The sequence below is a fragment of the Zalophus californianus genome, chromosome 17 (assembly GCF_009762305.2).
Source record: "Zalophus californianus isolate mZalCal1 chromosome 17, mZalCal1.pri.v2, whole genome shotgun sequence".
Classification (NCBI taxonomy): domain Eukaryota; kingdom Metazoa; phylum Chordata; class Mammalia; order Carnivora; family Otariidae; genus Zalophus; species Zalophus californianus.
The window spans coordinates 49,404,318-49,430,266 of NC_045611.1; the positions used below are offsets into that span (position 1 = coordinate 49,404,318).

The window sequence follows — 25,949 nt, forward strand, 5'->3', positions numbered from 1 at the left end:
ATTTGTGTGAGTGGGAGAAGGATAGGGATGGAGAACTTGATAAAATTAAAGCCCTCCAAAAGCATCACAGATTCTGCCTAAGGAGGTTTGAATTGGACAAAGGCTATAACTCTTAGAAATTAGTCAGATCCAAAGAACTTTGACGTCAATATGGAGACTAAAGAACCAAAGTATTGTAATTTTGACATTTATTAAGAAAGTATTTTTCATTAGTAACCATTTCTGACACTTTGCAAATATTACAGTTAAACTCTGCCTTAACACACAGGGTAGGAGTAAAAAGTCAATTATGTAAAATGCAGTGTAACCAAAAACATTGTTTATCAGTTTGTACTGTCATTTAAAGTGCACATATGTGTATACACACACACACACACACACACACACAGCACTAAACTTAAACTGATGGTATACTGTATAGAAAGAGACCAAATGGTAAGAATTCAGCTCATCCTCTTTAAGACAGGACAAAGGATGGGAACCAATCCCCACAGGGTCACAGCCAAATTTATGTTAATTTCAGATTGCAATATTGTTTGACATCCTACAATTCAAGGAATATCTTCCCACTTTAAGTGCTTATATTAAGGTTACTTGCAGGATTCCTCCTCCAAATACATTTTTAAATGTTTTTTTTGGGGGGGGAATGAGCTTAACAAATTTTTTAAATATGATACTTTTATACATTTTTAGTCATTAGGCAAAAAGTACTGAGCACCTACACTGAGTTATGCAATGTCATGGTTTTGTAAACTCAGCAATGAATGAAGCCCCTTCCCTAACTAAGCTTACATTAGACTGGTCATGGATTTAGGCACACACATATTATACTTTTGTTACTCTTATCTTTTATAAGCCCTAGTACAATGATAGTTAAAGTCATGTGCAATGCCTGTTAAAAGTTGTGACAAAATTCCTTATGGAAACTCTCTTGTTAGATGTCTCTGCTGTGTGGTCTGACTATTATGAATGTTGAGGTTGGGCAGAAACATTACATTTTCATTAAAGAAATTTTTTCTACTATAATAACTCTAGTGAATGGAAAATTTCAGTTCCTATTTGAGAACTTCAAAACAAATAGAACTGTTTTATAGAACTTCATTTCTGTATGGATTCTCTGATAAAGGATAATCCTTACCATACTCCTCACTTTTATAGAATTTATCACCACTATGGACTCTCTGATGAATAAGTAGACCTGAGCTCCAACGGAAACCCTTACCACATGCATCACATTTGTATGGTTTCTCTCCTGTGTGGACTCTCTGATGAGCCTGAAGGTTTGATCTCTGACTGAAGCCCTTCCCACACACCTCACATTTGTATGGTTTTTCCCCAGTGTGGACTCTGTGATGAGCTTGAAGACTTGAAAACCCACTGAAACCCTTACCACACTGTTCACATTTATAGGGCCTCCCTTCTGTGTGGACCCTCTGATGTGCTTGAAGGCGTGAACTCTCACTGAAGCCCTTTGTGCATACCTCACATTTGTATGGTTTCCCTCCAGTGTGGACCCTCCGATGTGCTTCAAGGCGTGAACTCTGACTAAAGCCCTTCCCACACATCTCACATTTGTATGGTTTCACTCTAGTGTGGACTCTCTGATGACCTTGAAGATATGCTCTCTGACTGAAGCCCTTCCCACATACCTCACATATATATGGTCTCTCTCCAGTGTGGACACTCTGATGGCTTTGAAGGTATGATCTCTGACTGAAGCTCTTACCACACTCATCACATTGGTATGGCTTCTCTCCTGTGTGGACTCTCTGATGGGCCATAAGAGTTGAGGCCTTACTGAAGCCCTTACCACATTCTTCACATTTATAGGGTTTCTCTCCTGTGTGAACTCTCTGATGAATTTGGAGATTAAAGCTCCAACTGAAGCCTTTCCCACACTCCTCACATTTGAATGGTTTTTCACCAGTGTGGACTCTCTGATGGCCTTGAAGGTGTGAACTCCGACTGAAGCCCTTCCCACACTCCTCACACTTGTATGGTTTCTCTCCAGTATGAACTCTCTGATGTCCTTGAAGGTATGAATTGCGACTGAAGCCCTTCCCACACTCTTCACATTTGTATGGTTTTTCTCCAGTGTGGACTCTCTGATGGGCTTGAAGGTATGAACTCCGACTGAATCCCTTGTCACACTCCTCACATTTATAAGGTTTCTCTCCCGTGTGGACTCTCTGATGAACATTAAGAACTGACCTATGACTAAAGCCTTTACCACATGCATTGCATTTGTATGGCTTCTCTCCACTGTGGACTCTCTGACGATCTTTAAGTTTTGAACTCCAGTTGAGGCCATTCCCACAGTCCTTGTAAGCTTTCTCTCCAATGTGAATTTTCTGATGACCTTGAAGATAAGAATTTTGGCTGAAGCTGTTACCACATGCATAATGTTTATATGGTTGTTCCCTAGTGTGGACCATCTGAAGGTCCTGAAAATGTGAGGCCAGACTGAAGTCATTACCACATTCCTCGGAATTATAAGGAATCTCTTCCATGTGAACTCTACGCTGGATGTTAAGACTTGAGCTACAAATAAAACCCTTCTCATATTCCACATCTGTATATAGTTTCTCTTCAGTGTGGATTTTCTGGTGGACTTGAAGACAAGAACTCTGATTAAAGACATTCCCATTCTCCTCATATTCATGGGGTTTCTCCACAGTACAGACCCTGAAAATACTATTAAGGTCTAAGCTATGACTGAAGTCTTTCTCATAAATATTGCATCTATAGGATGTCTCCCCTGTGTGAATAAGTTCACAAGTGTTAAGAGAGGAGCACTGACTGAAGTTCTCACCATATCCACATTTACATGGCTTCTCCTCTCTATGTTCTCTCTGATGGGATTGCAGATGTGAACTCTCAAAAACACAACCATCTCCTCTATGAACACTCTGATGAATATGAAGAGCTGAACTATAACTACAACCCTTTCTACAAGGACTGTAGGAATGGGTCTTCCCTTCTAAGTGTAACTGCTGATAAACTTCTGATCTGGAGTCATCACTGAAGGCTCTTCTGTACTCATTACAGGGGTAGGGCTTTTGCCCTGTTTGAATTAAGTCTTGATTAAGCGATGAAACCTTCATGATGTTCCCTCCACAGTCATGGCAGCTGTAGTTTTTTTCTGTTCTGTGTATTCCCACATCATCATTATGATGTGATATCGAACTGGTGCCGTCACACTTACAGAAATTATTTTTCATCAAAATTTGCTGACATCTACACTGATAATTATGTGACTCTGTCAGATACATTTTCCTCCAAGAATGCTGGGCTCTCCAAGATGGAAATTCTTGACTTTTTAGGCAATTAGAAACATCCTCTATATGAGTCAATATACAGTTCTCATCTTCAGAAATATGAATTGGCACTCCTGCCCAAAGCTGGCAGGGAAAATCACCTTGGTTTTGAAATTGAGAAATATTCCCTTGAAAAATTTTCATGGAATCTTGACACCTGGTTAACCCGCTTGCACCCTGTTGCCAGGTCTGCTGGGAAGAAAGCTCTTTGGGAGAAATGTAGCCTAATCCCACTTCTTGATTACTCTCCATAATGTGTTGACTCTTGGTTCCTATAATGATAAAGAGAATTTAGACATGTGCACAAGTGAATGTTTTTGTTCAGATTTCAAGATTTTGCACTTAGGTCATGAAATGAAACTTCAATGAAATACAGGAAAATTCATGTTACTACCTCTAAGAATACTTAGAAAGTGGCTCTTCTGTGGTTATATCAGGAATATAAGGAGGATCCACATAATTCAGGCTATCTGTATGCCTCAAAATCAGGGCTTTGCAACACAACCTGGAAATATCAAACATGGTGGCCGTGTTCAAAAGGCCCAGTAAAACCATATAAGTATTATCATGGGTTTATCATGGGTTGCCTAGAGATCCCAAGGACAAAATAGAAAGGGGTATTCTCAAACTGGAAAGAATAGGATTCAAGCAGACAAATGCTTTTGGTCCTGATAATAACTTTTGCTTTTTTCTCTGGCGTGTGGGTATGGCAATATTTTAGTTTGTGTTAGGAGACAGTGTTAAATGCTGTTCAGACAAGGGTCAACACAAAGGCATTATATAGCCTCTCTCTAATAAGCTATTTATCTTCATGAGAATAATAAACTCTTCTAAGTCACTGTATGCCGTATCAGTTTCTTTTTTTTTTTAAAAGATGTCTATTAGTTTCTTTAAAAATAAAAAAGATATTTCACAATTAGCAAAGGCCATTGTATAGATCAGAATGTGAAACACTGTGACAGAATTCAACTCCAAAGACAGAAAAAAAAAAAAAAAATCGAGGGAGGGAGGAAGTAGAGGGAGGAACAGCCAAGTTCCCTGGCACCTTTTAGGTGTCTTTTGAGGCAAATCATCAAAAACCAAAACTCAATGAACACTGACTTTCGCTTGTGTCCTTTTACTGGAAAAATAATGTTTAGGGAATTAGAAGCACCAGGAGAATTGAAGACAGGCACATTTGGGTGGAAATGGTCTGTCACTTAGTTATCATCACTCAGCTTACAAGCAGACAGCAAATCTTCATATCCTGGTAAGAAGTATCCTCCCTGCAGACACTGGATTCAGCAGGGTTGATGTAATAACATGTACTTTTCTTTTTTTTCTTTAAAGATTTTATTTATTTGACAGAGAGATAAAGGGTGGGGGGAGCACACGCAGTGGGAGAAGCCAGCAGAGGGAGAAGGAGGCTCCCCACTGAGCAGGAAGCCCGATGCGGGACTCGATCCCGGGACCCAAGACTCATGACTGAGCCACCCAGATGCCCCAACATGTACTTTTCTAACACTTGGCAGCACATTAATTCTCTACAGCATCCAGAAAAGAAAGCAGTAAAACAGGATTCTTTTCACACATGAATACTATCCTCAAACATAATCATTCTTCCTTTTCTATTTGTTTGTCTGTCTGTCCATACCGGAACGCATTATCTACAAGAATGAGCGCTTTGTTTCCAGCAAACAGGAGTTACTCAATAAGCACATAATGAATAGGTCACAGGGTCAGTCATTTTCACTCTCAGAACTAAAAGGGCATGTATATGTGTTGTTGTTCATGGGAAAGAAACTGGTGATGGCAATTTTGCCACAAAGTTGAAAAGCTGTATAAAAGGCAGGGCTACACTTAGGGGATCACCTGCTGATGAGAAAAGCAAAGGTCACAGGAATCTCTTGTGGATTGAGTCTTTTTAATTTTTAAAATAAAATAGTGTATTTTTTTCTTGTATAAAATCTTACGGGTAACCCCCCATTATCCCCAACTAAAAAAAAAAAAGAAAAAAAGAAAATGCCACACTGATGACTGGGTGGCATTAGGTTCTGGGGCACTGCAATGACTGCAGGGTAACAGTGTATGGCACATCCATACGTACTCCTCTCGGTACTTTAAAAAAAAATGCTAGTGGGGCACCTGGATGGCTCAGTCAGTTAAGTGTCCAACTCTTGATTTCAGCTCAGGTCATGATCTCAGGCTGTGAGATCGAGCCCCACATCAGACTCTGTGCTGGGCGTGGAGCCTGCTTAAGATTCTCTCTCTCTCTCTCCCCTTGCCCTCCCCCCAAACACACACACACACACACACACACACACACACACTTAGTGATGGCTTCCAGTTATTATATTAATATTTTATCACCTAAAGATGAAGTGAAGGAACATACTACAGGAGGCAGATAAAATAAATAGCTTATGCATGAGAAATTTGGCATCCAGCTAGAGTTCATCATAATGCTTACAGTTTTGTTTGGTATCATCAGAAACACTCAGTATACATCCATAAAGATACAGGTTAATATGTTATATCTTTTGGGGCTAACATGGTGGCTTGAGGACATGATGGCAGCTTGCTAATCAAAACCCAGTTTTTTACAAAGCTGTTTCACTAGAAATTTGTATATCATTTATGACATGACCCCTCTCAAATATTTAAGAGATTAAAGTTTCCTTTTGGCCAGTGGCTTTACAATGTTAAAGCAATACAGGAAGGGGAAAAAAGGTCATTTCACTTAGTTTCAGGCTCTATGGAAAAATCACATATTTAACAACAGCAACCTGAACTTCCTTTAGCCAGTGGTGCATACCAAAACGCCTTGTCATTTCCTTTCCTTCTCTCAACATTTAAGTTCCATCTTAGTATCAAAGGCAGGGTGCTGATGAGAAATTGTGTTAAGTCAAATTAAAAAATGAACTTATTTGATGGAGAAAATATGCACTGCAAAAGAGCACTAAAAGACTTCATTTCAAGAAGGAAAGCTGAAAATTTATTTCATCTTCTTAGTGATCCTGCTTTAGAGTTGGAGAAAGCCAATAATTCCAGCATCCTCTATGAACGAATTTAACAAGAAAAACGTTATAGGTGTTGTAAATACCAAAGAATTCCTTTAAATTTAATAGTTAGCTAGTTAGTAATAGCTAATAATGAATGAAGAGAAAAAAACCCCTCAATTTATATTTTCTTTTTCTCTCCGCTTTTAATAGAAGCTAGTCAAGAATATCAATTCAGGTGACCCAGGCTGAGAATGACCCTACATTCTTACTGACCCCCCTTTTTTTAATGTAGCGTTCAATGATTCATTAGTTGCGTATAACACCCAGAGCTCATCACATCACGTGCCCTCCTTAATGCCCATCACCCAGTTACCCCATCCCCCCACCCACCTCCCTTTCCACAACCCTCAGTTTGTTTCCCAGAGTCTTACTGACCTTTTAGATAGTAAGAGAAAAGAAAGCACTTTGAGGGCAGTAGTGGATAGATAAATACTTACACAGCTGGCTAGTCTCCTCACCACTTCTGAGGCTTAGCTCTGTGAGAGTATATTTAACCTTTGGAGGATTTCTTCTGTCTCCACTGCTTTTTCTCACAACTGAATGAGTTCCATCTTTCTGTTTTGGAAGGTTATTAGTTATTGATTCAATTTCCTTAACAGACTGTCAATTTCTTCTTGTGTAAGTTTTGGCAAATTAGGCTTTTCATGGAATTGGTCCATTTCATCTAGGCTTAGAGTTTGTCCACAGTATTCCTTTATTATCCTTTTAATGCCCATAGGACCTGGGTGATGTCCACTCTTCCATGTCTGATATTAGTAATTTGTATCCTCTCTGTTTTCTTCTTAGTTGGCCTGACTAAACGCTTACCGATTTTAATTTTTCAAAGAACCAGACTTTGTTTTCATTTTTTTTCTCTATTGGTTTCCTGTTTTCAATTTGATTTCTGCTCTAATTCTTACTATTTCTTTACTTCTGCTGACTTTGGATCTAATTTGCTCTTCTTTTTCTAGTTTTCTAAGGTAGGAGCTTAGATGGTTGATTTTAGATCTTTCTTCTCTTCTAATATATCCCTTCAGTGCTTTAAATTTCCCTCCTAGATCCAATTTCTATTTAAAGGCTCCTTCGGCCCTGATCATCTGAATCGATGCTATTCTCATGGGCCTCCCTTAAATATGCGTGCTTCATGCCTCTTCCCTGTCATGTAGGTCATTAGCCATCAGGGAAATTCAAATCAAAACCACATTGAGATACCACATTACACCAGTTAGAATGGCAAAAATGGACAGGGAAAGAAGCAACCAATGTTGGAGAGGTTGTGGAGAAAGGGGAACCCTCTTACACTGTTGGTGGGAATGCAAGTTGGTACAGCCACTTTGGAAAACAGTGTGGAGGTTCCTCAAAAAGTTAAAAATAGAGCTACCCTATGACCCAGCAATTGCATTCCTGGGTATTTACCCCAAAGACACAGATGTAGTGAAAAGAAGGGCCATATGCACCCCAGTGTTCATAGCAGCAATGTCTGCAACAGCCAAACCGTGGAAAGAGCCGAGATGCCCTTCAACAGATGAATGGATGAAGAAGATGTGGTCCATATATACAATGGAATATTACTCTGCCATCAGAAACGATGAATACCCAACTTTTACATCCACATGGATGGGACTGGAGGAGATTATGCTAAGTGAAATAAGTCAAGCAGAGAAAGTCACTTATCATATGGTTTCACTTATTTGTGGAACATAAGGAACAACATGGAGGACATTAGGAGAAGGAAGGGAAAAATGGGGGGGGGAATTGGAGGGAGAGATGAACCATGAGAGACTATGGACTCTGAGAAACAAACAGGGTTTTAGAGGGGAGGGGGGAGGGGGGATTGGTTAGCCCGGTGATGAGTATTAAGCAGGGCATGTACTGCATGGAGCACTGGGTGTTATATGAAAACAATGGATCGTGGATCACCACATCAAAAACTAATGATGTAATGTATGGTGACTAACATAACATAATAAAATTTAAAAAATAAATAAATAAAATAAATTTCCCTACTAGCACTGCTTTCTCTGCATCCCTCAAATTTTGATAAGTTGTGCTTTAATTTTCATTTAGTTCAAAATGTCTTTAAATTTCTCTCGAGATTCGACTTTAATCCATGTGTTATTTAGATGTGTGTTGTTGAATCTCCATATATTTTAAGATCTTCCAGTTATTTCATTTATTGATTTCTAGTAAAATTCAACTGTGGTCTGAGAGCAGACATTGTATGATTTCTATTCTTTAAAATTTTGTAAGGTATGTCTTACGGCCCAGAGTGTGGTGAATATCCCAAGTGAGCTTGAGAAAAATTCTACCTTTCTAATTATTCATGTTAAAAATGACTCTGACACTCCCACTCCATGCCACAAGGCTATAATTTTAGAATCACAGTTTTAATTCAGTCTGCAGGGGGAAACACATAATGTATAAAAACAAGAACAGGTTATGTAGAATGGGAGCAGAGGGACAAAATGCAGAAAACAAAGGTGACCCTTTATATTAGAGCATAAAATTGACCGGCCTATCACAGCCTGAGATCTAATATCAGAACCACTACTAACAATCAAAAAAATTATAAGAAAAAATAGACTAAACATATGTGTAATTTAAAAAACAGATTTGTATATTTTATTAGCAACATGTCATTTTCTCCACATCTTCCTTATGTCTGAAGTTAGTTAAGGCAAATGTGGTAAGTTTTCTATTAAAAAGTAAATTTTGGCAGGGAATTGTAATTCCAAATAAACATCTGTTTGGCACCTGTAAGACATCACTAAATATTTGTGAAAGGTTGTGTTAAAACTTGAGGTTTAGGGGCATCTGGGTGGCTCAGTCAGTTAAGCATCTGACTTTGGCTCAGATCATGATCTCAGGGTGCTGGGATCGATCCCCACATTGGGCTCTGCACTCCTGCGCTCAGTGGGGAGTCTGCTTCTCCCTCTCCTCTCTGCCCCTCCCCCTGCTCGTGTGCTCTCTCTCTCTCAAATAAATAAAATCTTTAAAAAAAAACCTTAAGGTTTAGTTAAGGTTAACATAAATTTAAATTACAGTTGCAGCAATCATTAACAGTGATGTTTGATATCCTAGTAAGCCATAAGGGAATTAAAATTATTGAAGGAAAAAGCTGAGAATAGCTGGGACCCACTGATAGGAATGGGAAATTTCTTTGTTCGGTGCCAGATAATAATAAACTAAAGAAAGCAGAATTAAAGATGGGGAATTCTTAGGGACTGTCTCTAAGAAAAACAACTTCTCAGCTGTTCTTTTTCACTGTGGGGAGTGACAATCAGGTTGGGACAGAGAAGATCAGAGTGCAAGAAAATACCTATGAGAGATTATTTAAAGATAATGCTGAAGAAATCTGGCCCACCAGTAATCTCATGGTATTTCATTTTTATGTTTAAATTTTATTTACTTATTTATTTTTTATTTAAGAGAGAGGGAATGAGAGAGCAGGGGGAGGGGCAGAGGGAGAGGGAGAAGTAGACTCCCAACAGAGCATGGAGCTGGATGCGGGGCTTGATCCCAGGACCCAAGGAGCATGACCTGAGCTGAAGGCAGGAGCTTACCCAGCTGAGCCACCCAGGTGCCCCTCATGGCATTAAAAAAACAAAACAAAACAAAAAAAAACCTGGGAAGAAATCAGAGAGGGAGACAAACTATGAGTGACTCTGGACTCCGGGAAACAAATTAAAGGTTGCAGAAGGGAGGGGGGCAGGGGTAATGGGGTAACTGGGTGATGGGCATTAAGGAGGGCATGTGATCTGATGAGCACTGGGTGTTATACACAACTAATGAATCATTGAACACTACATCAAAAACTAATGATGTACTGTATATTGGCTAATTGAACTTAAGTTTTTTAAAAGGGGAAAAATAAAAAAATAAATGGATTAGTGCTATGAAGCCAGAAAAGCTTCAATACTGAAAAAGCTTAGTATGTGTTCTGAAAATACTTTGGTCTTAATTGAAGGGGAAGTTTGTTTCTGGGTTTCCTCAAGGTGCTCAAATGCTGGTACTGGCCTCAGGGTCCCTCAGGACACTAGAAGAGTCATTAGAACCAGAAGAGCTATGCCACTTTGGGGTGTGTGTGTGCACGCACGCGTGTGTGTGTGTGTGTGTGTGTGTGTGTGTTTTTTTTCCAGAGTCAGCTGAGGCTTTATTTGGGAAAAGATACTTGAATTGGCTTTTAGTTGGCGGCATGGACAAGAGGGAGTACCCAGGGCAAAAGACTCCCCCCAAAGGTAGGCTGAGGACTAGGGCTGAGTCTTAGGTGGCTCTTCTGTTCCTGATGCTCCCCGGCACAGCTCCTTTCCCCCCAAAGGCTCTCTGGCAGCCACAAGAGTGGGGAGGCTGAGAGGGACCACCGTGGTTGTTCACTTGGACAGGACATCAGACGACTCGGACACCAGCTTCCTGTCACGGGTCTCGATCTTCTTCACAACCACAGCCTTCGAAGAGCGGCTGCGGCTGAAGGAACCAGCAGGGCCAAAGCTGGACTGGAAGGAGCTCAGGCCATAGCTGAGGCCAGGGCTTGTGAGGCCCCCATAGGCTGAGCTCAGGCCACCTGAGTAGCCACTGGTGGTCTTAGTATGGATACTCATGTTCTGCATCCCAGACTCCAGCCGGCTCTCCTCACCCTCCAGCAGCTTGCGGTAGGTGGCGATCTCGATGTCCAGGGCCAGCTTGACGTTCATGAGCTCCTGGTACTCACGCAGCTGCCGGGCCATGTCCTGCTTGGCTCGCTGCAGGGCGGCCTCCAGCTCGGCCACCTTAGCATTGGCGTCCTTAATGGCCAGCTCCCCACGCTGCTCAGCAGCAGCAATCGCCACCTCCAGGGCAGTCCTCTGGTTTTTGAGGGCCTCGATCTCAGCCTGGAGTCAGCTGATGCTCCGGTTCATCTCAGAAATCTCCGTCTTTGTGCAACGGAGGTCATCCCCATGCTTCCCAGCCAGTGTCTGCAGCTCCTCGTACTTGATCTGGTACATGGTCTCGGCCTCAGCCCGGCTGCGGTTGGCAATGTCCTCGTACTGGGCCTTGACCTTGGTGATGATGCTGTCCAGGTCCAGGGAGCGGCTGTTGTCCATGGACAGCACCACAGACGTGTCCGAGATCTGGGATTGCAGCTCACGGATCTCCTCTTCATACAGCTGCCTTAAGAAGCTGATCTCGTCGGTCAGCCCTTCCAGGCAGGACTCCAGCTCTACCTTGTTCATGTAAGCTTCGTCCACATCCTTCTTGATGAGGACAAATTCATTCTCCATGTCTGCACGCTCTTCGATCTCCTCCTCATATTTATTCTTGAAGTCCTCCACCAGCCCCTGCATGTTGCCAAGCTCCACCTCCAGCTTCAGCTTCTCCTGGCCCAGGGTGTCCAGCTGCCACCAGAGGTTGCTGATGTAGCTCTAGAACATGTTGTCTGTGTTGCTCCGAGCGGTTTTCTGCTGTTGTAGGAGGCTCCACTTGGTCTCCAGAATTTTGTTCTGCTGCTCCAGGTGCCTCACCTTGTCGATAAAGGAGGCAAATTTGTTGTTGAGGGTCTTGATCTGCTCCTTCTCTTGGGTGCGCACAGCTTGGATGTTGGGGTCCACCTCCAGATTAAGGGGGCTCAGCAGGCTCTGGCTCACTGAGACAGCCGTGATGCCGCCCATGCCCCCGGCCCCAACGCTGCAGCCCCCGACCACTCATGCTGCTGCTCAGGCCACCCCGGAAGCTGCTGCTGCCACCGCCCACCCAGGAGAAGGTGGAGGAGCTGATGCGGGAGCCAGGCCCGCTCGTGTAGGAGCGGCTGCTGAAGGCCCGGGGGCCGGAGGTGGACATCTTGTAGGACTTCTGGGTCACCCTGATGGACATGGTGGAGGCCGGAGTGGAGGCTGGAGTGGAGGCGAGTAGGCTGAACCTGACAGAGGTTCCAGAAGGAGCCGAGAAGCTGCTTCTAGGTGGGTGCGTGTGTATTACACACACACATGCACACTCATGCCCAAGTTGCTCCTGGTAATGTGTATGTGGAAGTTTCTCTCCAGTAGCTGACAAATATAAAAATCTCACAACATTCTTCCTGGTGTATTTGACATCCTTGACATGTACTTCCGAGTTTGTCATTCCATCCCCAGGCTTTCTAGGAGCCTGAACAGTAGATAGGAATATAAACTGGGAAGGACTGAGATATGTTTAGTGCCTCTTGAGAAATAAGAAAACCTGGGCCACAAGGATTTGCTATCAAGAACATGAAAATGTATCCCTGGTGAGAGGGAACACTGCCTTCCTGTGGATTGGGGGTGGCCTCTTGCCAGATATTGTGCTCACTGATGTACAGAGTTACTGCTTTCCAGTCTCTTCCCACAGCGCAAAAAAAAAATTGCCAAATACTTTTCTGGAAAGTTTCGTGGATTCAGATCTAGCTGTAGCCAGCAAATTACCAAAAGGAGAAAACAGAGCAAGATAATTTGCAGGGAGCACCTTATTACTTGAAAGATGAAGGGGCACCTGGGTGGCTTAGTTGGTTAAGCTTTTGCCTTCCACTCAGGTCATGAAATGCTTATTTCAGATGTGCACATCTGTACATATACATATGTCTATACTGGGTTACATTACGTACCGGGGGGCATGATCAGCAAAGTATGAAAACCACTGGTCTAAATATTTGAGGAAGGTATAAACTTCATAATGAAACAATAGCAAGGCTCAAATGCAAAGTTCAAATGTGGAAACATGGAAAAATAACGGGTAGGTTTGTACCTCTTAGTTTCATGCCTAGTTGGGCTAAAGTTTCAAAATATAAGGAATAAATTACCACTTGAAATAGATTCTTTCTCTCCCTCAGGATATGTGAACCCTGAGAGTACAATTTCTTCTTTTTTTCTGTTTACAATGGTCACCAGATGAAAGGTATGCACTAGATCCTCAAGAGAATGAAGACTTGAAAACTGTCTGAAATCTACTTTATTTTTTTAATATTTCCTTTTTTAAAAATTTTTTAAAAGATTTTTATTTATTTATTTATTTATTTATTTATTTATTCGACAGAGAGAGAGAGACAGCGAGAGAGGGAACACAAGCAGGGGAGTGGGAGAGGGAGAAGCAGGCCTCCCACTGAGCAGGAAGCCCGACAAGGGGCTTGATCCCAGGACCCTGGGATCATGACCTGAGCCAAAGGCAGACGCTTAACTGACTGAGCCATCCAGGTGCCCCTTTTTTTTAAGTTTTTTTATTTTTATTTTTGATTATGTTATGTTAGTCGCCATACAGTACTTCATTAGTTTTTATGTAGTGTTCCATGATTCATTGTTTGCATATAACACCCAGTGCTTATTGCAACACATGCTCTCCTTAATACTCAGGCTAACCCATCCCCCCACCCTCGTCCCCTCTGAAATCCTCAGTTTGCTTCCCGGAGTCCACAGTCTCTCATGGTCACCCCGTCTGATTCTACTTTAACAATTGTTTATTTAATGGTTAACCTGGAGGGAGTAAAGACGAGGAAATACAAACTCATCTTTGAATACATTTTGAACACATACTCATTTTATAAGTCTTGTTTTTCTCACCCTGAATCCTCCTTGCCTGACAAGAAAAAGGGAATCTAGGGAATCTGTGTGTACGCCAATTTGGATAAGATGGATGGTCTGTAACTTAGAAAATCTTGCGAGGAAATGAATAGTTTAGAAACTGTTATTTATTGACATCTTTCTCTTTCCTGTTGTAAATGGAGAGATTTCTTCTATGAGGGACCTGCCAAGAGAGTGGTTTTAAGAATACTAATTTTAAAAATGTTTCTTTACCCAAATCAATTAAATCAGTTGCTATAGGCTGCAAGAAAGCCAACAGGGGATAATTATGTCTCTTTGGGTTATAATTCCAAAGCTAAACTTTGTACAGGATGGGTTTTCTCTTTGAATCTCTGAATCACCAGGTATTTTATTCTACAGAAATAAAATCACTAGTATCTAAGGACATTTAGATTGGGGTTTTATTGCTGTACTTTCTGTATTAGTAAAAAAAGGGGGGATAAACTAATACCAATCAATTAAAAAATGGCTAAATGATGCATGTTATATCCATATAATGTAATATTATATAGCCATGATTTAAAAAAAAAAAGTTATAATCTCTGAGTAGGTTGGATTTCCCCAAGGTATCATGGAAGAGAAAAATCAGTTTATTAAAACTAGTTAATTAAATTAAATTAAAAATTAGTATATTAAAAAATACAAAGAATATGTTCTATCTAAAGAATGTATTGTATCTAAAGAATGTATTGTATCACGTGTGACCTTGAATCTTAACTAAGATGGCAGCAAAACATTATAGAAATGAAATAGTTTGCTTTGAAAATTTTTACTGACTCTTGACTACCCAGGAGCACCCTTAGCTACACAGTTGTCAGAGTCTTGCGGACTCCAAAAATGTTACTAAAATGTTTGGACTCACGTAAATGTCTAACTTGAATATTCTACTTCAAAAAGAAAATTACAGGCCACTGGGTCTTATGTGCAACTAATGAATCATTGAAAACTTTACACCAAAAATGAATGACGGCTAATTGAATTTAAAGTAAAAAAAAAAAAAGAAGAAAGAAGAAAATTACAGGCCAGTATTCCTGATGAACATAGATGCAAATATTCTTAACAAAATATTATCAAACTGAATTCAACAATACATTAAAAGGATCATACACCATAATCAAGTGGGATTTATTCCAGGAATGCAAGGATGGTTTGACATTCTCAAATCAGTCAGTATGATACACCACATTAACAAAATAAAGGATAAAAATCAGATGATCATCTTGATAGATGCAGAACAAGCATCTGATAAAATTCAACATCCATTCATTATAAAAATTCTCAACAAAGTGAGTATAAAGGGAATGTACTTCAACATAATAAAGGCCATATATGAAAAGCCCATAGATAGTATGATATGGTGAAACAAAACTCAGGAACAAGGCAAGGATGTCCACTCTCACCCATTTTATACAGATTTCGAGAAATTAGGCAAGAAAAAGAAATAAAAGGCATCCAAATTAGAAAGGAAGTAAAACTGTCACTATTTGTAGATGACATTATTATATACAGAAGCCTAAAGACTACACACACACACACACACAAACACACACACACACACACACAAACTGTTAGAATAAATGAATTCAGTAAAGTTGCAGAATAAAATACCAATATATAAAACTCTGGGCATTTCTTTAAACTAATAACAAAGTATCAGAAAGAGAAATTAAGAAAACAATCCCATTTACAATTGCATCACAAAGAATAAAATATCTAGGAATAAATTTAACCAAGGAAGTGAAAGACCTATATGTTGGGAAAATTACAAGGCACAAAATTAATGAAAACAAGAATTAATGAAAGAAATTGAAGAAGACACAAATAAATGGAAATATATTCATGCTCATGGATTGGAAGAATTAATACTGTTAAAATGTCCATACTACCCAAAGCAATCTACAAATCCAATGCAATCCCTATCAAAATTCCAATGGCATTTTCTGCAGAAATGGAACAAACAACCCTAAAATTTGTATGACAAAAGACCCCAAACAGCCAAAGCAATCTTGAGAAAGAACAAAGCTAGAGGCATCACACTCCCTTATTTCAAATAATATTATAACACAACATAATTAAAATAGTGATGAGCACTGGGTGTTATACACAGCTGATAAATTATTGAACACTACATCTGAAACTAATGACTTACTACATGTTGGCTAATTGAATTTAAATAAATAAATAATAAGTAGTATGGTACTGGCATAAAAAAGGCACACAGATCAATGGAACAGAATACAGCCCAGACATACACCCATGTTTATATGGTCAATTAATTTACAACAAAGGAGCAAAAATATACAATGGGGAAAAGAAGTCTCCTCAACAAATGGTCTTGGGAAAACTGGACAGCCACATGCAAAAGAATGAAACTGGACCATTTTCTTACACCATACACAAAAATTAACTCAAAATGGATTAAAGACTTGAACATAAGACTAAAACCATAAAACTCCTAGAAGAAAACACAGACAGTAAGCTCCTTGACATCAGTCTTGGTGATTATTTTTTTATCTGACACCAAAAGGAAAAGCAGCAAAAGCAAAAATAAAAGGTGGGACAGCAACAAACTAAAAAGCTTCTGCACAGCAAAGTAAGCCATCACCAAAATAAAAAGGCAGCCTACTGAATGGAAGAAAATAATTGTAAATCATATAGCTGATAAAGGGCTAATATACAAAAACAGGAATAACTCCTACAACTCAATAGCCGAAAAACCCCCAAACGATCCAGATAGAAAATGGGCAGAAGATCTGAACAGATATCTTTCAAAGAAGACATACAGAAGGCCAACAGACAAGAAAAGATATTCAGCGTCACCCATAATCAGGGAAATGCAAATCAAAACCAGAATGAGGTATCACCTCCCACCTGTTACAATGGCCAGTATCAAAAAGACAAAAGAGAGAAAGTGTTGGCCAGGCTGCAGAGTGAAGGGAACCCTCATGCACTGTTGATGGGAATGGAAACCTACAGTATATAGATATATACATATTATATATATGTGTATATAGTAATAGTACTTGGCCACAAGAATGTAATCTTGCCATTTGCAACAACCTGGATGGGCCTCGAGGGTGTTACGCTGAGTGAAGCAAGTCACACGGAGAAAGACGAACACCGTATGCTCTCTCTCATATGTAGATTAAAATACAACAACGAGATACCAAGCTTGCAGACACAGAGAACAGATCGGTGGTTTCGAGAGGAGGGGGTTGGGGGTGGGAGAAATAGGTGAACTGATGGTTTTGGTGGTGTTGGTTTTTTGGTTTTTTTTTTCAAGTTTAAAGAAGTTGAATAAGGATTTTAAGAAAACTGTAGCTAGGCCAGGAGACCGTCAGGATGAAGGATGAAGAGGATGAAAAGAGAGCAGAATGGGAAGAAGAGCCAGGCGTCTGGATAAGGAAGTTAATGCAAGAGTGTCTCAGTTGAAATTGCTTTTCAACTTCCATGAGGAGGACCAGTTATGATGTTGGCAATGATCACTTTGATATGGACTTTAGCTGACTGGCCATTCTTAATCTTTTAAGGATAATGGCTACCTATCTATACTCAAGGACACCTACACAATTAAAATTAGTACAGGCCTTCATCAGAAAACAAACAGCATTCTAGAGTATCCTTCGATTGTGCAGACTTATTCAACGCCTACCAGCTGTCCCATGGAGGACTGAAGACAGTGAGGACCACGCATCTATTAACCAACTCATTCATTCAAGGCAAAGAGAAAAGCAAGTCAAGGAACCTAAAGCCCAGAAGCATAATTATGTCGGGTCTGAAGGGCAGCAATGGGGCAGTGCAGAACAGAATGAATGGGCGGAAATAAACAATTACAGATAAATATGGAAAGCCAGAGGTGGTTGAGGGGATAGACATCGTAGGGCCTGACATGTTCTGACTTGCCTTAGGAGAGGCTCCCTAGCTGCTGTGTTACTGCAGGACGGTTCTTACCTAAATATCCATCTCTCTGGGTTTCTGTCTCCATCATCAAAAGCTTTTCTTCTCTCTCCAGCCGGAATATAAGCTCTGGCTTGGAGGGCTGATTCCCTGTAGAAAGGCAAGGAGAGCATAAGTTTTAAGTTTTGATGAAGCCCAACTGATCTTTTTTTTTTTTCTTTTCTGAATCATGCTTTTGGGGTCTAAGAACTGTTTGCCTAACCCAAGGTCAAGAAGATTTTCTCCTGTGTTTCTTTCTAGAAGTTTCATACTTTTACATTTTCCATTACGTCTGTTATCCACCTTGAATCAATTTCTTAGTGAGATGCGAGTCATGGGTATAGATGCATACAGAAGTCTAAATGTTTCATCACCCTCTGTTGAAAAGACTATACTTTCTCCAGTCAATTGCTGTGGCACCTGTAATACATCTAAAATAGCTTCAGAATGGCTTCTTCCATCTCATTACAATAAGCAAATCCACTAAAAATTGTTCAGAATTGCAGTTTGTTTTCTCATCCTCCTCTCACTGTACCTAACACTAAGGGGATACAGTTATGTGCTGTGTTCCTTAGCTATGTCCGTAAGTTCTTTCTTTTCTCTCTTCAGTGTGGTTATGATATGTTTCAAATATAATTCATTTCATTTTTCTTTTAGTTTCAGATTACCATCCCTTTGCATTCTTACTTTTTTCTTTCAAGATTTTATTTAAATTCTAGTTAGGGCGCCTGGGTGGCTCAGTCGTTAAGCGTCTGCCTTCGGCTCAGGTCGTGATCCCAGGGTCCTGGGATCGAGCCCCTGCATTGGGCTCCCTGCCCCGCGGGAAGCCTGCTTCTCCCTCTCCCGCTCCCCCTGCTTGTGTTCCCTCTCTCGCTGTGTCTCTGTCTGTCAAATAAATAAATACAATTTTTAAAAATAAATAAATAAAATTCTAGTTAGTTAACATATGGCGCAGTATTAGTTTCAGGGATAGAATTTAGTGATTCATCAGTTGCATATAACACCCAGTGCTCATTACAACAAGTGCTCTCCTTAATGCCCATCACCCAGTTACCCCTCTTACTTTTTTCTTCTTATTTAATTTGTATAATGTGTTGAAATAATGGATTTTCAAAAGTCCAAACCAGGCAGAAAGGCACATTCAAAGGAGTGTGACACATAACTTCCACACTCTTACCTCCCACCCACTATATGAAACTAATTTCATGAATCTTTAATTAATCCTTCTTAGGTTTCTTCTTATAAAGACAAGCAGATATATGTAGGTTTCCTTATTTCCCTTCTTTCTTACATGAATTGTAGTATACTATTAATGCTCTTTCGCACTTTGCTATCTTTAGGGAAAATTCCTAGAAGCGAACTGCTGGGAATATTGCTGGATAATTGTCAAATTCTCCTCCTTCAGGACCGTTTCATTTTGCTTTCCTATTTTCAGTGCATGAGAGTGCTTTATTTCCCACATCTTTTCCCAAAAAAGTACAGTGCTGAGTGTTTGAATTTTTGCTCATCTCATGCGTGAGAAATGGTATTTCAGGATGATTTTACTTAACATCTCCTTTATGTTTAATGAAATTGAACATCTACTCACGTGTGCATATATGTATATGAATATATCCACATGCACACACACACTCCTACCTACTAGTTCTAACCCCTGAGACCAAGAAACAAAGCCACCACAGTAGCAGTGGCAGTACCTAGCATTCAGACCTTGTTGTTAAATACCATTCTCCAAGAAAAGGATGATTCCAGAGCCAGGGTATAAAGTAAAAGATGAACACAGAACAGCATCTATGCCATAAAGTAAGGAAATGCTCAAAAAAACTGGTGGATGAGTAATATTCCATTGTATATATGGACCACATCTTTATCCATTCGTCTGTTGAAGGGCATCTCGGCTCTCTCCACAGTTTGGTTATTGTGGACATTGCTGGAACGCTACCTCAAAAACTAATGATGGTGACTAACATAATATAATAATATTATATAATAAAATAAAATAAAATAAAAAATGGTGGAGGCATATTACAAAAAGCCAAATTTGGAACAATTTTAGCATCAAAATAATTACGGTAATGTTAGAAGCCATTTTTTAAAAAAACAGTTCACAAGTCCCTACAAATAAATAAATAAATGATTAAGGCATGTGGGACTCTTGCTTACTGCAGAATGCCAAGAGCGGATTGCTAATGCAATCAGGAGGTACTAAAGAAGTACTAAAGTAGAAAATCATTTTGTAACAATCATGGTAAAGACCAGATAAGGCAAGGGTCATCACTGGATGCTAAATCTATAGGGAAATATTTTTGTGGTCTTAAAAAGTGCTGCCTTATGATTGCAAGAGAAACGAAGCAATAATTTTATAGTGGAGAAATTGGACATCTTGACTGAGTGATCAATGAGGGACAGATAGTGTGCCTCTACATGTGATAGTCTCAGAAGGACTACCAATGTCGAGTTCCAGCCAGAATGGATCATCTGAACCTAATTATAAGGAAGTATTAGGAATGTTATCTGAAAAATGGGGGGGGGGGGGTAGGGGGAAATAACAGTATTCTTCCAAAATGTCTACTGTTATAAAAGACAAAGAAATTGCTGTGGAAATGCTCCAAATTAAAGGAGGCTAAAGAGACATGACAGTCAGACTAAACTCAAGACTAGACCTTACTCTGGAGAAAGAAAAATATGCTTTTAGGAATATAACTGGATCTACTGATAAAATCAGTACTGGTGAGCCACCCAGGCACCCAAGCACTGGGTGCCTGGGTGGCTCAGATGGTTAAGCGTCTGCCTTCAGCTCAGGTCATGATCCCAGGGTCCTGGGATCGAGTCCCACATCGGGCTCCCTACTCCTTGGGAGCCTGCTTCTCCCTCTGCTTCTCTCTCTCTCTCTGTCTCTCATGAATAAATAAAATAAAATCTTTAAAAAAAATCAGTAAAATACTTGGATAAAAGTATTATATTTGCACTGGGAATATGTAAGAGAATATTCTTATTTCTACAAAATACATTGTTCAGTGAAGAATTAAGCTTGCTCAAAGAGAGGTCTGGTCTTTGTCCTCAGCTCTTGGGAAGTGATCTCTAAGTCCTTGGGATTTCCTGTCTGGTAAGAGTGTCTTTCTCACGCAGAGGCTTTGGACAACATCAGATTGCTTACCAATGTGATTTATGGTGGGGCCTTTGGGCTACCTGCTGTCAGCTTGATTTCCAGAGGGGCTAGAAACTAAGGTCAGACACACAGGTGTCCAACCACATCTATATGGCCAAACCACAGTAAAAAATCTGGACACCAAGGCTCATGTGAGCCTCCCTGGTTGGTAATACTCCATGTATACTATGACTTGTCTTTGCTGGTAAGAGTTAGTACTATCTATGACTCCTCTGGGAGAGACAATTACAAGTTGGTGCTGGAAATCTCCTGGATTGGGGATTTCCATATTTCCATACCCCAGGTGCCTCTTCCCTTGTCTGATTTTAACTTGTACCCTTTTCATGTCATAAAGTGTAACCATGAGTATAACAGCTTTCAGTGCCTTCTAGTGAATTATTGAGACTGAGGGTTATCGTGGGGACCCCTGAGCTTACAATTGGTGTCAGAGTAAGAGCAGTCTTGGGGACTTCCAAACTCTGCATATACACTGACGTATTTAGAGATAAAGGGCAGTGGTGTATATAAATTACCCTCAAATGGTTGAGAAAAAATATTATGAATATACATACATATGTTTTCATATATACACACAAATATATATGGAGAGAGAAAAAACATGGTCATAAATAAAATAAATGGGTAAAAATATTATTATAAGTGAATCTAGGTGAAAGCTATAGGGGTGTTCTTATTCTTTACTTTTGCAAATGTTCTGTAAGTTTGAAGTTATTTACAAAAACACTGTTAAAGGAAAAACCAAAATACCTCTGAAAAATCACGTTAATAAATAGTTATTGTTACTGGCACCCTGGAAAAACAAAAACAAAAACTAGGGCAACTCACTAAACTGACTTCATGACAAACAACAGGGCTGGACCACAATTTGCCCAGTTACATAGCTCGAAGGACAGAAACAGCTTGTTGGTGTTGTACGGGGATTATTAGGACTCTTATTTGCCCAAGCTCAGGGGATGATTTCAAGAGTCTCAGAGCTTCAAACACCCAAGACACCCCAGGGGGCTGACTTTCAGTCACCAAGCGCCTGTCCTCACCCACAGAGACCAGGTTCCTGAAGTTTTCCAGCATCACGTCTCGGTACAGCTTCCTCTGGGTAGAATCCAGCAGCCCCAGCTCCTCCTCACTGAAGACCACCGCCACATCCTTAAACATCACCGGCTCCTACAACACCAAACACAGGCAGACTATGTTTATGGAAAAGGGGCAGCACTGAGAAAGCATCAGGGATGGGAAGCTGTTCTAGAATCTGGGGGACGGAGTCAAAGTAGCTGCCTTCTACACCGCTCACTCAATCCACCAGAAGGGCTGCAAGAAAAGAAATCCTTGCAGATTATATTGCTGCCAAACAAACAAACAAACAAACAAATAAATAGCTGCCTTTTGTTAGCGCTCCTATAGGTAAGTCCCTGGAACTCTGCTGCACTGCAGGCTACTATAATTTTAAATTTTACCAAGAACGCCATGTGCCCCCAGAAAAGCTTTAGTTCCAATAGTGTGTGATGGATTCTCTCTCTTTTACATATGCACACATTTCACTTATTTAATTTGCCAAACATAAAGGCTATTGGTCACTCTTACTGTTGAAGTATGTAGTTCATCCTCTGTGCCCCATCTGCAGTGTGCAGCGGTGGTGTGGGCACAGTCCAGAGCCTGACTCCCTGTACTCACACTGGAATGCTCTGCCTCGTGCTAGCTATATGCCCTTGGAGAAGTTCTTCATTCTCTCATCCTCATGCTGATACCTATATACCATAGGGTACTGATAATAACATGAGTGACTATAGGTAAAGCACTTCGGAGCAGTGCCTGGCACAGAGTTCCCAATAAATGTTAGCTATTATTATGATTATTACTATGATCATGTCTGTCATCCCAATGAAGCGCCGTATAGTAAGTCAATGATTTAGGATGTGATTAACTCATCCAAATAATGCACACTTAGCTTTAGATTATCTATCATAAACAACGTCGCAACAAAACTCGTTTCGCATTGACCCTGGATTATGTCCTTAAATTCCAAAAAGTAGAAATGGTAATGCTGAATGACAACTTTCAGCATTTTGATTCAATGACAGGTGTCCCCTCCAAAAAAGATTTTTCCAGCTTATTCTTCTTCCAGGTATAAATCAGTAAACCTCTATACCTTGGCCAATACCAGATATGAATACTTAAAAAAAAAAAAATCTCTGATAATCTCAGAAGTAAATTTGGGAAGTAAAAACCAGTTATTTTGAAAATTTTTCACAAAGTTGATTAGTAATGAAGACCATTCTCTTTTCATGCATTTGCTGGTCATCTTTTGTTTTTGTTGTATTCAAAATATTAATTTTGGGGACATTAAGTCCTTTCCTCCAAATATGTTGTAAATATTTTTCATTCTACTTGGCTACTTGCTTGAAACTTTTTACTGTAGGGAAATGTAAATGTTTTGTATGAAGACCTTTGTTCTGGCTGGAGCTCCAAATGCCACAATGTCAGGCCTTGGTCTCTGAATGAAAACTCTGGTTTGGTTTTGGATTTTGTTCTGTTTTGCCCTTCTTTCCTCCAGTATCTCTTTCCTGAGACTCTTTATCCAGAAGGGAAAGGCTTTGGAGTTGGCTGAACACTTGTCTGCTGTAGGAACTTGAGCAGGAGTTGAACTTCCACGAATCTCTTACCTTCATGTTAACAGTGCAGATTATTCTAAATCGCCCTTGGAGCAGTGAATAAAGTGACAGGTGGAAAGTGCCTGCATGTCCTACAGTAGGACTACAATTTTTAAATTAAGTATCTGTATTGCTCTAATAAAATAAATACATGAAGGGCAAAACACACAAAAGTACACAAATGTACACAGACACACACAGAGAAAGCTTCAGATCTTGGGAAGAAAAAATCTAGCTCTTTTTGTATGAAAATATTGCACAATTTTTTTCTGAGTTCATTTTCTGTATGATCCTGTTAGACAAAACTGTCTCTTAGGTATTCTTTTTGTAAAGTACCTCAGGTACCACTTAGGAGAAAAAAATTTTTTTAGTTTTGAGTCCCTACAACAGAAGGACAAATTATATTAGAATTCTCTCAGAATTGCTTTTTTTTAATCAACTTTTCTTTTTTTTTTGTATGTATATTTCTTTATTTTTAAATTTCAAAAGCTGTAGTAGAAATACAAGAAAATAGAGCTTCAGTGCAAGAAAATGGAGCTTCAGTGTAAAATCAAGTTTTCATCTATAATTTCTGTACCAGGAATGGACCTTAAAATGACAAAATGACCTAGCGAAATTAAGACCATATTTTGAGTCAGAATTGCTTTTTGTGGGGCACCTGGGTGGCTAAGTCAGTTGAGCATCCAACTCTTGGTTTCGGCTCAGGTTATGATTTCAGGGTCATGGGATCAAGCCCCACATCGTGCCCCACGCTCAGTGGGGAGTCTGCTTCAGATTCTCTCCCTCTCCTTCTGCCCCTCCCCCTGCTCTCTCTCTCAAATATTTTTTTTTAAATTGCCTTTTGAGTAAAGATTGTATGTAGCAAAACTGATACTTCTGCATAAAACTGCGAGAATCCTCAAGAACTTAAAAACTTGTGAATGCAGAATAGTAAAAACTGAGGGGGGACAGCATCCACTAAAATAATATTAGCTGGCAAAATTAGGTGCTATAATTTTAAGTAAAAAAAATTCAAAATTATATCTATTATTGTATATAATAATACATATAAAATGACTGTGAAAAAAACAAGTAATTTATAAGCAGAGTGATGTGTGGGCTTTTTCATTTTTTAACTTTCTTTTTTTTTAAGATTTTATTTTTAAGTAATCTCACACCAATGTGGGGCTCGAACTCACAACCCTGAGATCAAGAGTCGCATGCTCCACCAACTGAACCAGCCAGGTGCCCCCATTTAAAAATTTTCTATTCTCTTTTATGCTATTATTGTAAAAATAAAATGATAATAAGACAAAAACTGAAAAGAAAAAGGTTTTATTTTTCTTTTAAGATTTTATTTATTTGACAGAGAGAGAGACAACGAGAGTGGGAACACAAGCAGGGCGAGTGGGAGAGGGAGAAGCAGACTCCCTGCTGAGCAGGGAGCCCGATGCGGGGCTTGATCCCAGGACCTGGGATCATGACCTGAGCCGAAGGCAGACGCTTAACGCCTGAGCCACCCAGGTGCCCCAGGAAAAAGGTTTTAAAAAGAAACAAAAAGCATGGCACATAAATGGTTAACGTCTGCTGAAATTCTTTATTCTTGGCAAGGAAGAGAAAAAAGGTGTCCACCTAAGAAGTGAAATAAAATGTTCAGTGACAGAAATAAAAATCCGGCTCACCTGGAACTTGATCATTTTCTCCTCCTTTTCCTAGGGAAAGGCAGAGACCTGAGAAGGCAATACAAGGTAATAAGAAAGAAGCCATGAGAAAAAGGGAAATGTATCTTTGTGTAAAATTGACAAAGGTGTCCCTTGCCCCAGCAGATGCTGCCACACACACCTTGGCAGGCCGGGTGTGGGCTGGATTCCAGCTACCATGAGGTTATCCTGGCAGGATGCCCTCATGCATGGGACAGTCTGCACAGTGATATTCAGCACTCCTCACAGACCTCTCTGCTCCTAAGGAACTTACTCTGATCCTGGGAAGTGTGAAAAAGGAGAGGCAGTGGAATGTACTGGTTAAAAGTGGACTCTGGGCACAAAATTCAGTTTCAAAATCTGGCATTGTTGTGTATTTGCTGTACATTTGCTATATGTTGGCACTGCTACAGAATAAACATATGTAATATATAATGTATAGGACATATATAAGAGTACAACATTTACTACATAATATGCACATATATTTAACCATGGTTAATTAATTAACCTCTCTAGGCTTCATTTCTGTAATCTGAAGCATTAGGACCATAATAGAACCAACATTATCAGATTGCTATTAGGATTACATGTGAATAAAAGAAAAATGTTGTAATTATA

The 25,949-nt window shown here is 39.9% G+C and overlaps 1 protein-coding gene and 1 pseudogene across 2 annotated transcripts; both read right to left on the reverse strand.

Moving 5' to 3' along the window:
- On the reverse strand, positions 1 to 25,581 carry ZNF112 (zinc finger protein 112). 2 transcript variants are annotated; one of them, XM_027618674.2, is made up of 5 exons: positions 25,471 to 25,581; positions 25,311 to 25,358; positions 22,039 to 22,165; positions 17,851 to 17,946; positions 1 to 3,589 (listed from the first exon to the last, which is right to left on the reverse strand). In XM_027618674.2, the coding sequence occupies exons 2-5, from the start codon at positions 25,323 to 25,325 to the stop codon at positions 1,089 to 1,091; spliced, it is 2,739 nt and encodes a 912-aa protein (XP_027474475.1). In that variant the 5' UTR covers positions 25,326 to 25,358; positions 25,471 to 25,581; the 3' UTR covers positions 1 to 1,088. The 2 variants fall into 2 exon arrangements, with proteins under 2 accessions (XP_027474475.1, XP_027474476.1); XM_027618675.2 differs by lacking the exons at positions 25,311 to 25,358; positions 25,471 to 25,581 and having other exon boundaries at positions 22,043 to 22,118.
- LOC113935964 lies at positions 10,607 to 12,584 on the reverse strand (annotated as a pseudogene).
- Positions 25,582 to 25,949: the final 368 nt, after the last annotated feature.

Coding starts and splice junctions, on each gene's coding strand:
- ZNF112 (XM_027618674.2), bottom strand. Junction 17,947..22,038: donor CAGGAACCTGGTCTCTGTGG/GTGAGGACAGGC, acceptor GCCTTTCTACAG/GGAATCAGCCCTCCAAGCCA. Junction 3,590..17,850: donor CCAGAGAGATGGATATTTAG/GTAAGAACCGTC, acceptor TTATCATTATAG/GAACCAAGAGTCAACACATT.